This window comes from Schistocerca cancellata, chromosome 2, assembly GCF_023864275.1.
Source record: "Schistocerca cancellata isolate TAMUIC-IGC-003103 chromosome 2, iqSchCanc2.1, whole genome shotgun sequence".
Lineage (NCBI taxonomy): Eukaryota > Metazoa > Arthropoda > Insecta > Orthoptera > Acrididae > Schistocerca > Schistocerca cancellata.
The window spans coordinates 972,246,622-972,263,511 of NC_064627.1; the positions used below are offsets into that span (position 1 = coordinate 972,246,622).

The window sequence follows — 16,890 nt, forward strand, 5'->3', positions numbered from 1 at the left end:
TGACAGACCCTCGGAGAGTAAAATGAGCTTCGTCGGTCCACAACACGTTATTCAACCAATCGTCATCTTCCGCCATCTTTTGAAACGCCCATACGGCAAATGCCCTCCGCTTCACTAAATCGCCAGGTAACAGTTCATGATGCCGATGATTTTGTACGGATAGCATCGGAGGGTACGCCCAAGTGCCAACCAAACAGTAGTGTACGGAATGCCGGTGCGACGTGCGACTGCACGAGCGCTGACTTCCCCGAACATAGACGAACCCGCTGGTCTCCATTTCTTCCTGAACTGTCTCAGTAGCATTACGCCTTGTGCTCGGTCGGCCACTACGGGGTCTATCGTCTAAACAACCCGTGACTTCGAACTTCGAAATCATTCTCGCCACAGCTGCATTTGTCAACGGACCTTTACCCGTTCGAATCCCCTTCCTATAGCGATAGGATCGTAACGCTGAACTAGCACATTCCATTCTGATAATACAGCTTCACTAAAAGCGTCTTTTCAGGTAACGTCAACATGCTGCGACTGCTGGCGCATCTGATTCTCTCTCTCATTACAGCTCCTTTTATACACGATTGTCATGCGCAGTCACTGACATTTTGCTGTCCAGCGCCATCTGTCGGACATTTTGTGAACTTTTTTTTGTTCTAATAAAACCCCATGTCATTCCAAGCATGTGTGTCAATTTTTACCTCTCTACCTACATTACTCCGTGGTTTATTAAGTTTTCAAATTTATACTGACTTTTTGATCGCCCAGTGTATACAAGGGTTGGAACATTAATACTGGCAACTATTTATTTACAGCTCGTACAAAATAGATACGTGTTGTAGCGGGACTTTGAATTTCGCTGCGCTGCACTCGTTCCCTCAGACATGAATTGTGCCGTCGCAGCGGTATGAGCGCTCGGCGGCAGAGAAAATACTAAAATTGTAATTCTTTTTTGTTTTTCTATCCGTTTCTTGATTGTCCCTTGATAGCCGAAGCTTAAGGCAGACGTGATCTGATGAAGACGTTAAAAAAACTTATTAGCTAGTCTTGATCTGATTTTAATGTGTAGACATATTGTGGAAGTTGTTAAGAAATTCGGAGGATAGAAGTAGCAAAGTAAATTAAATTGCATACAGTATCAAGATGATTTTAATTTGTATAACTTAGTGATTCCTGGAAGATTGCAAGATTTCGGAGCAGACTTTTCACGCCGAAATGAAGGAGACTTTTGAAGACCTGGACGCCGCACGAAAGAAGACAAGTTAACCTGGTAAAGGATGAACTCTTATCTATGCCACTTCCCCCTGTCAGTTACATTTTGTTATTTTCTGTTTCTTTTCAATAATTTTTGTAGTGGAAATTGGTTTAACTTTTGCTCAAAAACGCCACAAGGACCACCCCAACTATAGCTTTTCTGTACTACGAAGTCCGATCTGCATTTCTTTCTTTCTTTCCCTTTTTCCACGGTCATTAACGATTTTAAAAAAAAAACATTTTCACTTACGATTTCTTCCCACATTTTCAAACTTTTATCTTTTTCTTTTCTTCTCTCTTTCCTTTTTTTACTAACCACTACAGTGTTTCAAAGTTTTACTGACCTTCAAAGTGGTCACCAGCAGTGTGTGTAAACTGTGGCATGCGCACTTCCTCCGGCAGTGCCCTAACCTTCAATCCCTTCCCTCCTGCAATACCTGCAATCTCCCCCATCCCACCTACTCCCAAAAGTGTAAAGCCCGACCCCCTCCAACCACTCCTGAATTCACCATCCCTGACCGTCCTCTGGACGCCCCCACCCCTCCTGGCAATTCCCTTCGTCCCCCCCCCCCCCGCTGAGGACATCATCAGGTTCCTCACCATTGTCCTACAGAACGTCCACCCTTTCCAGCGCCCTCACACCCTCCAACTGGTCTCCCTCGCCGCCCGTTCCATTTTCCACTTAAAAATGTATGCCACCTACTCCAACAACCAGGCCCATTTCACCTTCTCCCGTCTTGACACCCTTGTCTAATTCCCTGTCATGGCGCGACAGCACCGTATCCTTTTCAACAACATCCGCTCCCGTCCCGCCAACAAGAACCTCTTCCTGCACACCCTTGCCACCCACCGCGTGGATGCCTTCCTCCTGAATGAAACTTTCCTCCAACCCCACCACACCGTCCACACGTTGACCTACCTCCTTCACCGCTCCGATAATTCCCTCCCGATTGCGCGTGGCGGAGTTGCCGTTGGTCGCCACCGCCAGATCCCAATTCGGCTCCAACCTCTCCTTCCCGACCCCACCGAACACCTCATCCTTAGTCTCTTCTTCCCCGGCCTTACTGTCACCTGCGCCACCATCTATGTCCGCCCTAACGTCCCCATTCCCTTCGACTTCCTCTCCCACATTGACCGTACCTTCTCCTCCTACGTGATCGCCGCCGACCTCAACATCCATAGTCGTTCCGCCGCCCAGTTACGGCGGTGTCATCGGTTCCTCTGCTCCCTTCAAGGCGACCTCATCCCCATCCCCCAGCACACCCGTCTCGAATCCAACTCCACTCCCGATGTTATCCTTTCCTCCCCTAACCTCCTTGGCAGCATAATGGTGGATGTCCTGGAGCCTATTGGTAGCGACCATCTCCCTGTTCTCCTCACCGTTTCAGATGGTCGTCGCACCCACCCCGACCCTCGTAATGACCCTCGCCCAAAGTACGTCCATGACTATTCCCGTGCCAACTGGAATGCCTACCAGGATACCCTCTCCACCCAGGTCGATAGCCACCCCTTCACCTACCACCACCCTGATGATGTAACCCATGCCGCCTCCTTTCTCCAGCAGAACTTGTCTGAGGCCGTGGAGGCCCACGTCCCTACTGTCGCCATCCACCCCCACCGTCCTACCTTACCCCCACAGGCCATCCTCCCCCTCCGTGAATCCCACCGTCTCTACCGTGCCTTCCTCCACATGCGTAACCCGGACACACTCCGACGCCACCGGCAACTCCAGCGACACATTCGAAATTTGCTCGCGGCTAAGAAACGCCGGGCCTGGCGACATACATGCACCAGTTTAAATGCTACCCTACCTATAAACTCGTCCAAGTTCTAGTCCGCCTTCCGTCGCCTTACTGGAACTAAACCCTCCCCCTACTATCCTCTTCTCCATGATGATCACCCCTTCCCTGACACCCTTAGTAAGGCCAATCACTTTGTCTCTTACCTCTCCAATGTCTTTTCCATCCCCGATGATCCCCAGTTCGATTACTCCCTCTTCCCGGACGTCTGCGATCGAACTGACACCTCTGTCCCTCCCCTCGCACCTGGTTTCCAGTACTTGGACAACATTGCACACACAGAACTCAATGCCCCTATCACTACACAGGATATCATTGCTACACTCCGCACAAACGCAACACCGCTCCTGGTCATGAACGTGTCACCTACCATCACCTTCGTGAAGCTCCTGTCTCTTTCCTCTCTACCCTGGTCAGGCTCTACAATGTAGTCCTGTCCACCAGTTACTACCCCAACCTGTGGAAAACCTCCCATATCCTGATGTTCCTTAAACCTGGTAAACCGCCATCCGCCGTCTCCTCCTACCGTCCCATCAGCCTTACCTCGGTCTTCAGCAAGGTCCTGGAATCTATCCTCACCCGCTGCATCCACCAGCATCTCCGCCAGCACCGCCTCCTTCACGTTACCCAGTGCGGCTTTCGGGCCGTCCTTCTCTTCCGACGACCTTCTCCTTCACCTCACTCATCTCCTTTCCGAACAGCTTAATTCCCGTCACTCCGCAATGTTCCTCTCCCTGGACCTCGAACGTGCTTATGACTGCTTATGGCATTCCGGTCTCCTCTTCAAGCTCCAAACCTTCGCCCTTCCCATTAACTACGTCCGTCTGATCAGCTCCTTTCTCTCCCACCGTCCTTCCTACGTCACCATCCATAACACGGATTCCTACACCTTTTTTCCCTCCGCCGGTGTGCCCCAAGGCTCCGTCCTCTCTCCCCTTCTGTACCTTTTATATACGGCGGACATGCCGCCGCCGTCACCCCCCGTCCACCTTCTCCAGTTTGCTGATGACACCGCCTTCCTTGCCCTTGCCCCCACCCTGCAGCGCTCCCAATACCTTCTCCAATCCCATCTTGACCGGTTCACCACTTGGTGCAACCAGTGATTGCTCAAGGTCAATCCCTCCAAAACCCAGGCGATCATTGTAGGCAAAACCACCCCTTCCTTCCACCTCGTTGATTTCTGTCTCACCATGTATGGCTGTCCTATCACCCTCACCCCCATCCCCATCCTTAAGTACCTTAGCATCACCCTCGATCGTCGACTCTCCTGGACCCCCCATCTCCGGACAATCCAAGCCAAGGCACGCTCCCGACTCTGTTTCCTCAAGCTCCTTTCCGACCGTACGTGGGGCCTGGACCCCTCCACCATACTCCACACCTATAAATCCCTCATCCGCCCTATCCTTTGTTACGCCCATCCGGCCTGGATCTCCGCCCCCCCTACCTTTTATAAATCCCTCCAAATCCTTGAACGCCATGCTCTCTGCCTCGCCTATCGCATCCATCTCCTCTCCCCCACACGGATCCTGTACGATCTCATTCCGTTCCCCCACCTCCTCCTTTTCCTTGAAAGGATACAGATCCTGTACACCTCCCGCAAACTCAATCCTCCTCACCTGCTTGTCTCGCCCATCCTCTCCCGCCCCCGCCCACTGCCGCGCCTGTATTCCCATGTCCCACCCGGCCTCCATCTCTCCACCCTCCTTATCCTCTCCCAAGGTGGCTTCCGCCAGCTCCCTCTCCCTGATGATTCCCTCCTCCCCTCCATCTACCCCTCCTACCAACTTTGATCCTCCCTCCCTCTTCCTGTTTTTGCTCCTTTGGCATCCTCCCACCCTTCTCTCCCTCTTCCCTCCCTCCTCCTTTTTCTACCCACTCCTCCCCTGGGCTTCCCCTCTCCTGTCCCTCTCCTCCTCCCCCCATCTCCTCAGCCATTGGCATCTTTGTTCTCCCCTCTCCCCCACCTCACCCTTCTTCCCCTCTTGGCAGGTCCCCGGACTCGCACACGCTAAGTGGACTTTCGCGCGCCGAAAATCGTCGCCATCAGTGTCTCGTGTGTGCCGTCGTATTAAGTGTTCAGTGTTCACCGTCACACTCCATTGTTCACCTGAGCCATCGCCATCTTCAGTGTTAGTGCGTCGTGATAACAGTTTTTAGTGTGGATTATCGTCGAGTGTGAACGGCTCCGTGTTTGTCTTTATGTGTCTACTGTTTTATTACCCACCGTTATGTCACATCTGTGTATTCTTTCTGTAGTTTATTTATCTACTCTATGGCTGAAGAGTGGCGTAACATGCTGGACAGCCTGCCGCCGGCCGGAGTGGCCGAGCGGTTCTGGGCGCTACAGTCTGGAACCGCGCGACCGCTACGGTCGCAGGTTCGAATCCTGCCTCGGGCATGGATGTGCGTGATGTCTTTAGGTTAGTTAGGTTTAAGTAGTTCTAAGTTCTAGGGGACTTACGACCATAGCAGTTAAGTCCCATAGTGCTCAGAGCCATTTCAACCATTTGACAGCCTGCCTGTTTGTACGGGTTTGAAAATAACAATAAAGAAACAAAAAAAAATAGTGTAAACCGTTGCCAGCGATGTGGAAGTCGTAGGATACTCTTAGCAGTGCCAGTTGTATTGACGGTTTGAGCGGCACAGTCTATTGCCCGACGAATTTGTAGCAGTTCTGAAGCGAATGCCGTGTGGTGTTTCCTTCAGTTTAGAAATCGAGTTAAACTCACGAGGGCTCCCATCAGTTAAACAAAACAGTAACAGCTTGCACTGTACGTGCTTGAGCATTGTCCTGCAAAATGACGGTCAGGTCCTGCAGGAAGTGTCATCATTCTGTCGGTCGTAGGTTGTGTTCCAAAAATGAGCAGCATTATGTAAAAATGTGTAACAAAAAAAAAAAAAAAAAAAAAAAAAAAAAACAGAGTTTCCAAGATGGGACGCCAAAGTGTAAGACTGTTACGCTAGTCTCTGTGCCAAGTTAGACTGAATCGACGGCGCGCTGAAAGGCATCTAAATTACGTCGAAACGTTATACGATCATTTTCTCAGAAACGGTCGAGTATCTACAGGTGAGTCCAGACATGTGTTTGTTTATTGTGGCTCCTCTTCCACTGAGCGTAGTTGTTGGGAAATCGGGTTATGGCACTTGCATCGTACTCCTCGTGAGTTCAAATTATTGTTCTCATTATACTCCCTGTTGCGTCACAATTAAATTCAGATTTAAATTTCCGGTAAAACGGCTAAAGGCCTGACTATTAAATTAAATTTCATAGTTTTTTAAGTGGCCACTGTGCCTAATAACTGTGTGAAAACTGTTGTTCTTGTTATTGTGCCTTTTTGTGTTTCAACCAAATTCAGATTTAAATTCCTTTTGACAAAGTTAGTTTTAAAATTCTTCATCTTGTTCAGTTCAGTTCTGAATTTCCTTAGTAAGGGGGTCGTTGGGCCAAAGTACTTATTTGTTCTAAAAAAATTGTTATTAAAATAACCAACTTAATCATACAGTCTTTCCGATCACCTATGCCTCTGATACACCTATGCCTCTGATACGCATGACAATAAAATAATATGCGTGGGTAAGAACCACTTACGTGCAATAGGGGACGGGGTAGAGGTGGAAACGGGGTAACAAAGAAATATAACGCAGAGCATGTGATATTCACTATTTTTGGCTTCATTAAAACAGCAAATAGTTAATACTTTCAGCCAGAAGGCAAATACCTGTTTATAAAGAATGATTAATGTATAATAAGGCGTCGCATACCGACGGTGGAATTTTCTAAATAATGTAATTCGTCGTCTTTGGGCGGCAATATAAACAGAAAAATACGGATAGATATGCGATCCTTTACTATTTTGTTCGCTGGAGAACAAATGAAGCCTTGAGCGCTAAAAAAGACTTTTACGGTTTTTCTTGAGTAAGACGGACGCAGATTGGTGGCGGTCTGATCTAATTTTTTACTAAATATATAAAAACGTGTTATGTCTAAGTTTGAGTGAAGTGTAAAAAGAAGAACTGTTATAACTTATCGTGACGACGCACGAGCGACTCAAAGAGGACAATGGCTATACAAAAGAGCGCTCAATGGACATGAAACGGACATAAAAATCTACCGTCAATGCAGTACTAAGCTTAAGGTACAATATATGTTTTAGTTATAATAAATATTTGTTCTGGAAATACTGAATCATTTAGCAGTGCTCATTCCTGTCATCTTCTCAGTATTATTTTCATTTTAATTATGCATTTTGCTAAGATTACAGACACCAAGATCAGCAGTCCGATGTGCGTGTTACATTGATTAAAAAAAAACTGTTTTATCGTCTTCTTGCATCAGTGCAATGGTCAATCCATGATTCTTATGCCATTTGTGATTTATAAAACAGTAAGCGAAATCTCAAATTCCAACTTTTCCATGGAATAACAACATCATTTTTATTTTGTTACATCACAAGCACCGCCTGTCCAATTGAGTTCCGGCACGATGGCTGTGCTTAGCAGATAGTGTCTCAGCCCCTGCAGGCGAAATGTCCGTACGGTAAATTACCTGCTGCAGAAAGTCTGTGACAACTCATTCGATTTATAACTGCACCTCTGTATCATCTGTAGCAATTTATACCAAATCGGGCACACGTATCACTTGCAACCTGGAAAAAATTATTGTAACAGTAATACCCCTCTAACACCCCTACGGCTGAGGGTGGTGGTGAAAAGGAGTGGTATAAAGGCGTACCTCAAGGACATGAAATCATTTACTACAGTTTTATTTGCTCGCTCTCTTTTCTGTCTGTCTGGCTGCTCAGTACAAATTTTGAAATTGGCCTTAAACTAACTTCCCGATGAGCTACAGCCTTGAAACTTTGAACATAGCTGGAAACTGGATGACAATGCGATATTAACTCGCTTTGTTATTTGATGTGCTGTAGAAGGCACTTTGTGTGCCGCTGCCATTTCCCACTTCTATTCCAGACGTAAATGGTTAGCAGGAAGAAACCTCTATGTGAGCTCGAATCTCAGTGTTACTTTCACGATCTTTTCGCCTGATATATGTGGGAGCAATATATTGGTTGACTCAGATGAAGAGAAACTGAAATAAACATGAAACATACCACATGTCTCCGTTGTAATCTCATGAAGATCTTGAAAATCGATTGCAAAATTTCGCACTCACAAGACTAAAAAGCAGAAAATAATTATTTAAATAAAAATAAATTGTAATGTAACAGATTTTTATATCGGACTAAAAGGTATAAAATGATTTCACGTAGAATAATTATTTAAATAAAAATAAATTGTAACGTAACACATTTTTATATCGGACTAAAAGGTATAAAATGATTTCACGTAGACCCATACTGATTCCTAACCCCATACAGTTAGCTCTGAAAATTTGTGGCATTGAAATTTTAATAGCTATGAAAAAACTTGTAACATTTACAACGAAAAACGTGGGACACATGCAATACATAACTGATGCATAGTTCACCAAACTTTTATCTACTGGGTTACCCCACCGTATTTCGCTATAAATCTTATAAGACTTTCAGAGCTATTAAAAACTCACAATCACAAATTTCAGAAGTGTCTGTATGAGGTTACGATTGTGTATGGGATTAGAAGAATTATTTTATACCTTTTAGTACGATATAAAATTGATTTATATTAAAAATTTATCTTTGTGTAAATAATTATTTCTAGTTACACGTCCAAGATTTCCTAGATTGTTAAATGCTTGTGTATACGAACTATTTTAATGCAAAAATACATAAAAAACGTGACGTAGAAACAAATGCGATGTTTTTGAACAATTCACAAATGAATAAAAACAGTGAAATGGTTGACACAAAAAAACCTAAAATAGATGTACTGGGTGATTATAATTAAAGTGCAGCTATTCGCACAGATCCAGTATGAACTGTAATTATTGTATGGCAGCCAAACTTGGTAGCTATTCTAATGTGTTAATGCGGAATCGATTTTCGCTACATTTTTTTCTCCCAATTTTGACAACCAGTTGCAAATCTGGAGCTATGAATGCAAGAAAGACGTACTGAAATGCTTTCCTGACATGGTCAGTATGGGAGCGATCTGCAGTGTATAGAAACCGAAGAAAGCTTCGCAAGCCAAGATCTCTAGATGACCGACAGAGCTATGGTGGGGGCCGGCCTGAGTGACCGTGCGGTTCTAGGCGCTACAGTCTGGAACCGAGCGACCGCTACGGTCGCAGGTTCGAATCCTGCCTCGGGCATGGATGCGTGTGATGTCGTTAGTTTAGTTAGGTTTACTTAGTTCTAAGTTCTAGGCGACTGATGACCTCAGAAGTTAAGTCGCATAGTGCTCAGAGCCATTTGAGCTATGTGTTATTAATTGATCTTATGATTTAAAATTTTTACAACATCTTGTCCATGAGTGTTGCAAGTCGCTTGAAGTTGCAAATGCACCGGACGTGTCCCTGGGTAAAGCGTTTCTTTAGATATCTCCAGAACCAAAAGTCACATGGATTAAGATCAGGTGATCTTGGAGGCCATGCATCCGGAAAACGTCTGGAGATAACACGTTCGTGGAATGTTGCATTAAGCAGATCTTTCACTGGGCCTTCGACATGAAGGGTTGCCCCATCTTGCTAGAAAATAGTGGTTTTCATACAGTTACTCTCTTTCGAAGCAGAAATCTCCTGCATCTGGCGGTAGACCCAGAAAAAGACCGCTGCAACCGTGACCGAAACGTTGGTTTTCTCCAGCATCAGTTTCATACAATACTACGCGGTACCGTACCCAGAAAACTTCTATGTCGAAGGAATCACATGCTATACGAAGAGGTCTCTGTCTGGTGCAGGCGTCACGGTGCACCTGACAGGCCCTATGGATGTGTTCTCCTCAAAGAATGGATAGAGAATAAGTGTGTTTGTGAATACAGACAGTCATATACGGTGACTAGAAAGGCTATTGATACATGCACGCAATTCAACAGCACCCCAGATTCGGCAGCTTTGTGTATTCACTGCAGCCTGTAGGGTAATCACGAAGTTTCGATTGCTGCACCGCCTGGACGTTGTACAGGTACCAGTATAAAACAGACCGCGGAACTTTTCGTAGTGTTGACCATGGGAAGGAAAATTCTCGGAGCACTGCACGACCACTAGCACTATCCAGGGCACGTGCTGTATAGTCAGCTGCAGCAACAGCAGCCTCGTCAACAACTTCCACCGGGATAGGAAGCCTTCCTCTTCCAGGTGCCACACCAAGCTCACCGGTGTCTTCGACGTCATCTTCTTTAAACCTCAGTCCCTGGTAGCTGAATGGGCAGCGTGACAGAATGTCATACTTAACGGCACGGGTTCGATTCCAGGCTGGGTCGGCGATTTTCTCCGCTCTGGGGCTGGATGTTGTGTTATCCTAATCATCATCATTTCACCCCCCTCGACACGCAAGTCGCCGAAGTGGCGTCAACTCGAAAGACTTGCACCAGGTGAACGGTCTACCCGACGGGAGGCCCTAGAAACACGGCATTTCCATCTTCTTTAAACCATTTAATGAATCGGGCCTCTCCTCAAATCTTTTAGCTTGCGATAGTCCCTCAATGCAGGACTGCAATTGCTAGCGTTGAAATGAAACAGTTTCACAAACAGCCTACAGCATCTCTTCTCAATAGCCATACTGTTCACTCAGGTTATTGCTTGTCAAATGGCACCGTGGATGCCAACTCATCTTACGAACAGTTTACAGCTACGGACTTGCACCTGGTGGCCACAATTGGAACTAATTGTTTTTCCAGCGTAAATCTGTTTCGCATTAATGCAACAGTATGTCTACCAAGTTTCCCAGCCATGTTATAGTTACAAACCACACTTGACTTCCGTGGCCGGCCGGCGTGGCCGTGCGGTTCTAGGCGCTTCAGTCTGGAACGGTAAGACCGCTACGGTCGCAGGTTCGAATCCTGCCTCGGGCATGGATGTGTGTGATGCCCTTAGGTTATTTAGGTTTAAGTAGTTCTAAGTTCTAGGGGACTGATGACCACAGATGTTAAGTCCCATAGAGCTCAGAGCCATTTGAACCATTTTTTGACCGCCGTGAATACCTGCAATCTAATTATAACCACCCGATGTAATCTCTATACACTTAGCTGTTTGGCAATGTGGTGGCAATAAATGGTATCGTAGAACTTACGGGGTGGTACGGCACTATCAGCACTCATCTACATGAAACAGTATCCTAACAAGTCTTAGACAATACGAACCCTAAAGCTGTTGGACTCTTTTTCGAGTATAGGCTATGATAAAATTACTGCTGCTTACCGGTGCAGTCAGCCCAAATTATTCATTAACCTGATACATGGACGGTAATCAGGCTAAGCAACCAGCCACAACTTTTGAGCTCCGAGGAACTTTCCTGTCGCATTTAGCCTAGAACCGTGCTTTGATATTACACACATCAAAAAAGTTTTGCATCACCCCCGGTTCCCAGAACTCCTGAAGATAGACGCAAACATTATGTCACAGACACAGTCCCTTTTGCTGTTCAGATGTCACTAAATCCGCCCAAAGATGAAAACAACAGCGCATGAACAGCGCCTATCAGACGGAGGGGGTCCGACAGCCGATCGTTCCAGTTATTCCGCCAGGAAGGAGGCACACGGCTCGTGTTGTACGTAATTTACCCATGCCTAGACGGTCAATACTGCGGTTGGATCAATTTGTGTCAGGAAGGGCTCTCAACAAGGGTGGTGTCCAGGCGTCTCTGAGTGAACCAAAGCGATGTTGTTCGGACATGGAGGAGATACAGAGAGGCAGGAACTGTCGATCTCATGCCTCGCTCAGGCCGCCCAAGGGATATTACTGCAGTAGATGACCGCTACCTACGGATTATGGCTCGGAGGAACCCTGACAGCAACGCCACCATGTCGAATAATGCTTTTCGAGCTGCCACAGGACGTCGTGTTACGACTCGAACTGTGCGCAATAGGCTGCATGATGCGCAGCTTCACTCTCGACGTCCATGGCGAGGTCCATATTTGCAACCATGACACCATGCAGCGCGGTACCGATGGGCCCAACAACATGGCAAATGGACCACTCGGGATTGGCATCACGTTCTCTTCACCGATGAGTGTCGCATACGCCTTCAACCAGACAATCTTCGGAGACGTGTTTGCAGGCAACCCGGTCAGGATGAATGCCTTAGACACACTGTCCAGCGAGTGCAGCAAGGTGGAGGTTCCCTGCTGTTTTGGAGTGGCATTATGTGGGGCCGAAGTACGCCGCTGGTGGTCATGGAAGGCGCCGTAACGGCTGTACGATACGTGAATGCCATCCTCCGACCGATAATGCAACCATATCGGCAGCATATCGGCGAGGCATTCATCTTCATAGACGACAATTCGCGCCCCCTTCGTGCACATCTTGCGAATGACTTCCTTCAGGACGACGACATCGCTCGACTAAAGTGAGCGGCATGTTCTCCAGACATGAACCCTAACGAACATGCCTGGGATAGATCGAAAAGTGCTGTTTATATACGACGTGAACCACCAACCACTCTGAGGGATCTACGCCGAATCACAGTTGAGGAGTGGGACAATATGGAGCAACAGTGCCTTGATGAACTTGTGGATAGTATGCCACGACGAATACAGGCATGCATTAATGCAAAAGGACGTGCTATTGTGTATTACAGGTACCGGTGTCGACAGCAATCTGGACCACCACCTCTGAAGGTTTCGCTGTATGACGGTACAACACGCAATGTATGGTTTTCATGAGCAATAAAAAGGGCAGAAATGATGTTTATGTTGATCTCTATTCCAATTTTCTGTACAGGTCCCGGAACTCTTGGAACCGAGCTGATGCAAAACTTTTTTGATATGCACTCGAGTTTTGTAGGCTAAAGTGTTAGCCTGACAGTGGGAGTGTTTTCAGGAAATCTGTAAATTACGAAGTCGTCTCTGTGGTTGTGAAGATATACTTGTAAGATTATGAAATAATTGTTCTTATTTCGAAAGGAGCAGGATGCCGGAATAGAAGTTTGGCTGGAATGTGTGGTATCTCTCAATGTGGAAGTAACGTCATGTATGCGTGGTGTTTCCAATCCGTTGGCATTCCTGAGATCACCCCAACTCAGGTGAACCTGATCTTGCCGGTTTCTTCTGAAAAGAAAGCTTTTGCAGTTACGTGACTATTTTCAAAATATAATATATATTATAAATTCATATTTGATTCACAGGACATTCATTAAATGAAACAAATCATAAAAATTTATTACTTTTTCACATTCTTTTAAACAAACTTGCATATAGTCCGTCAATTAAAAATCCAACTGTCGGCAAATGTTCTTCCATCGACATCCATCAGGCTGCGGAACGTAAATGTCCCCAAATATGAAATATTTCATTTTAGGTTATGATGCAGGCTCGGAATACCGTCCTGCGAAGAGCACAGTCTTCGTCTGAGTATCCAGAATGAGGAATACGAATGGATGATCAGCCCTGAAGACGGTGTGGCTTACTGTTATTGGCAGCGACAGGTAATGGACCCCAAGCGCTGTAAAGAATTAAACGGTTTGTTAGTTGGAACCAATGAATTTACCAAGCTGCGACATGGTCGCGAATAGAACAGTGACCCGAATATAGAATAAATTTCCTTTACTTTACGTCTATGGTCACAAATGATTTTGTCATCAGACTACCGGTTTCGGTCTATAATGACCATCTTCAGATCTGTTTTATAAAAACGACGTGACCTAAGGTACTGCAGCCATAGTGGCATCGTCATATATATAAATGCTGGTGCTGATTTTGCGTTTAACGTTTGACGATGCCACTATGGCTGCACTGCCTTAGGTCATGTTTTTAAAAAACAGATCTGAAGATGGTCATTATAGACCGAAACCGGTAGTCTAATGACAGAAACATTTTGTGACCATAGACGCAAAGTACAGGAAATTTATTCCAAAGAATTTAATCATATTTTCATTAATTAGGACATACATTACACTAACGCCCGTGAAATCTGCAACACTCTGGAAGAATGGTGCTAATATATTCAAATTTAGACGAAGCTTAGAACAGTGCGATGTGTCGCTGCACAGACTGGACAAAAATATGGATAAACCGCAGATGCTAGCCTACCCTGCAGGTTGCACTTTTGTATGTGACCACAAACGGCGCCTGTAAAATGTCCTCAATATGTTCCGAGTGTCATTTATGGCCAGAACAGTGATCTGTGTAGCTGTTAGTGCATTATGTCGGAGCTGAATGAATTCGAGCGTGGGCAAATTGTTGGTGCTCTATGGTAGGTGCTTCCGTAACCAAGGTAACAGAAGTGTTTGGTGAGACACTGTATCGAATATATGGGGAAAGTAGAAAAAACATAATCCCCTAAGTCACGACGCGGACGATAGTGTATGTTAAGTGATCGTAGTCATTCAAGAGGATTGTGACGAAAATCACTGAAGAACTGAAGGTCGCACTCGAGAATCCTGTCAGCACCGAAACAACACAGGATGGGAGCTCCATAAGCAGGGAACTGCTGGGTGAAATGGAATTCCAAAACCCCCCATCAGTGACGCAAATGCCCGTAACAGGAAAATGTTGTGTCGAAGCCATAAAACCTGGCCTATTGAGCAATGGAAGAGCGTCATTTGCTTGGATTTGTCTTGTGTTTTGTTTCAGACTGTTTCCAACTTCTGGGTGGGTTTACGTTCCAAGAGTGAAACGTGGCGGTGGTTATTTGGGCAGCCATATCGTGGTATTCCATGAGCTCTGTGATTGCTATGCAAGGTTGCATTACTGCCAAGAATCATGCGATCATTTTGAAACTTTGTGGTCCACTTCGAAGAGAAGGGCATTTGAACGCTGTTCACCTCCATCATTATTACCTGAACTTGGCACTACTTTAGAGGAAGAATGGTATACGAGTCCCTTGAAAACCGTATGGGACATGCATTTATTCATTCAGAGGCGCCTGGAAGCTGTTTTAGATATCAACAGTTTTCCTACACCGCATTAGGCATGGTAATTTGCTGTGTTCGTGGTGTATTTTTGCCCCCACCTGTAATATCCCACAACCATCATGATAAACCCATTGGACAAAACAATTAATCGCCCCAGGAGACATGACGAAAACCGTGCAGTAATCTGATGACAACCTGCATTCGGCGAAAATCGCCGGCATGCCTGAGTAGAATGAGCTTTTCACTCTGCTGTGTAGTGTGCGCTGATATGAAACTTCCTGGCAGATTTAAACTGTGTGCGGACCGAGACTCGAACTCGGGACCTTTGTTTCTTGCGGGCAAGTGCTCCACCATTTGAGCTACCCAAGCACGACTCACGACCCGTCCTCACAGCTTCAATTCTGCCAGTACCTCGTCTCTTACCTTCCAAAATTCACAGAAGCTCTTCTGCGAACCTTGCAGAACTAGCACTCCTGGAAGAAAGGATACTCCGGAGACATGGCTTAGCCACAGCCTGGCGGATGTTTGCAGAATGAGACTTGCAGTCTGCAGCGGAGTGTGCGCTTCCTGGCAGATTAAGAAGAGCTTCTGTGAAGTTTGGTAGGTAGGAGACGAGGTACTGGCAGAATTGAAGCTGTGAAGACGGGTCGTGGGGCTTGCTTGGGTAGCTCAGATGGTAGAGTACTTATCCGCGAAAGGCAAAGGTCCTAATTTCGAGTCTCTATCCGGCACACAGTCTTGATCTGCCAGGAAGTTTCATATCAGCGCACACTCCGCTGCAGAGTGAAAAAATCATTCTGGAAACATCCCCAAGGCTGTGGCTAAGCCAGGTCTTCGCAATATCCTTTCTTCCAGGAGTGCTAGTTCTGCAAGGTTCGCAGAAGAGTTTCTGTGAAGTTTGGAAGGTAGGAGACGAGGTACTGGCAGAAGTAAAGCTGTGAGGGCGGGTCGTGAGTCGTGCTTGGGTAGCTTAGATGACAAAACACTTGGCCGCGAAAGGAAAATGTCCAGAGTTCGAGTCTCGGTCCGGAACACAGTTTTAATCTGTCAGGAAATTTCATTTCCTGTAGAGTCTGAAACGGATTGTCATTGACAAGGGATGATACTCGTACCGAGTCACTGATGGTTATGATCCTTCCATGACCACTGTTCTTATGCTGTGTTACATGGCTGCAGGTGTACGCCATTTCTTGTAGAAAGGCTGGACAGTCCACGTTGGCACACCAGCAAAGCAGAAAAAAAAAACGTTCATCGTGTAGTCATACGTACACCCAAACACTACAACTTCTTTCTGACATTCTGTCAGGTCTCCAAGTTAACTCGTCTTGATGCACCGATTCCACAGAACCGCCTGCTACATACATACCAATTCGCTGTCATGACTGATGTCAGCTGGGGTGAATAATACCCTATGACTTCTACACCATCTGCAATGCTCCAAGGCGACCACTATGTTCTATTAATGGGGTGACCAGTATCTTGTCCAGTGAGTTTAGCTCCGTCGACACCACCTCATGGCCTAGTTCTGCTTTGTTCTGACACAGTTGAACAGTGGTGCCTAAGCTTTCCATTTTGAACTACTTTTTTTTAAACAAATCTTTATTCACAGTACATTATAATTATACAAATTTAACCCACCACCTTGATGATTAGTGGGTCCTAAGTGTTACAATGTTGTTATTTGCAGCTAATTACATTTTTACTTGTCAACTATAGACAGTACAGGTTAATGGGCAAAGTTAAGTTCTATGTTAAGCTATACACACTAATACCTACTTACAGCTAGTCTCAACTGTCTGCAGCGTCACAGGTGTGTCAGTGTGGATATAAACCTACTGCAATGCCTTGCTCATCGAGCAAATCCCGATGAGCGTGCCCCTGTCACTAGGTAGGCCAAAATT

General features: G+C 46.0%; 1 protein-coding gene across 2 annotated transcripts in view; it reads right to left on the reverse strand.

Annotated features, from left to right (window-relative positions):
- Positions 1–13,269: 13,269 nt before the first annotated feature.
- LOC126162940 (leukocyte elastase inhibitor-like) overlaps positions 13,270–16,890 on the reverse strand; it is a 210,621-nt gene continuing 207,000 nt past the window's right edge. For both annotated transcript variants that reach the window (XM_049919772.1, XM_049919771.1), the window contains one exon: positions 13,270–13,578. In XM_049919772.1, coding sequence (XP_049775729.1) covers positions 13,436–13,578 — 143 coding nt within the window. In that variant the 3' untranslated portion in view covers positions 13,270–13,435. The remainder of the gene's footprint in view (positions 13,579–16,890) is intronic.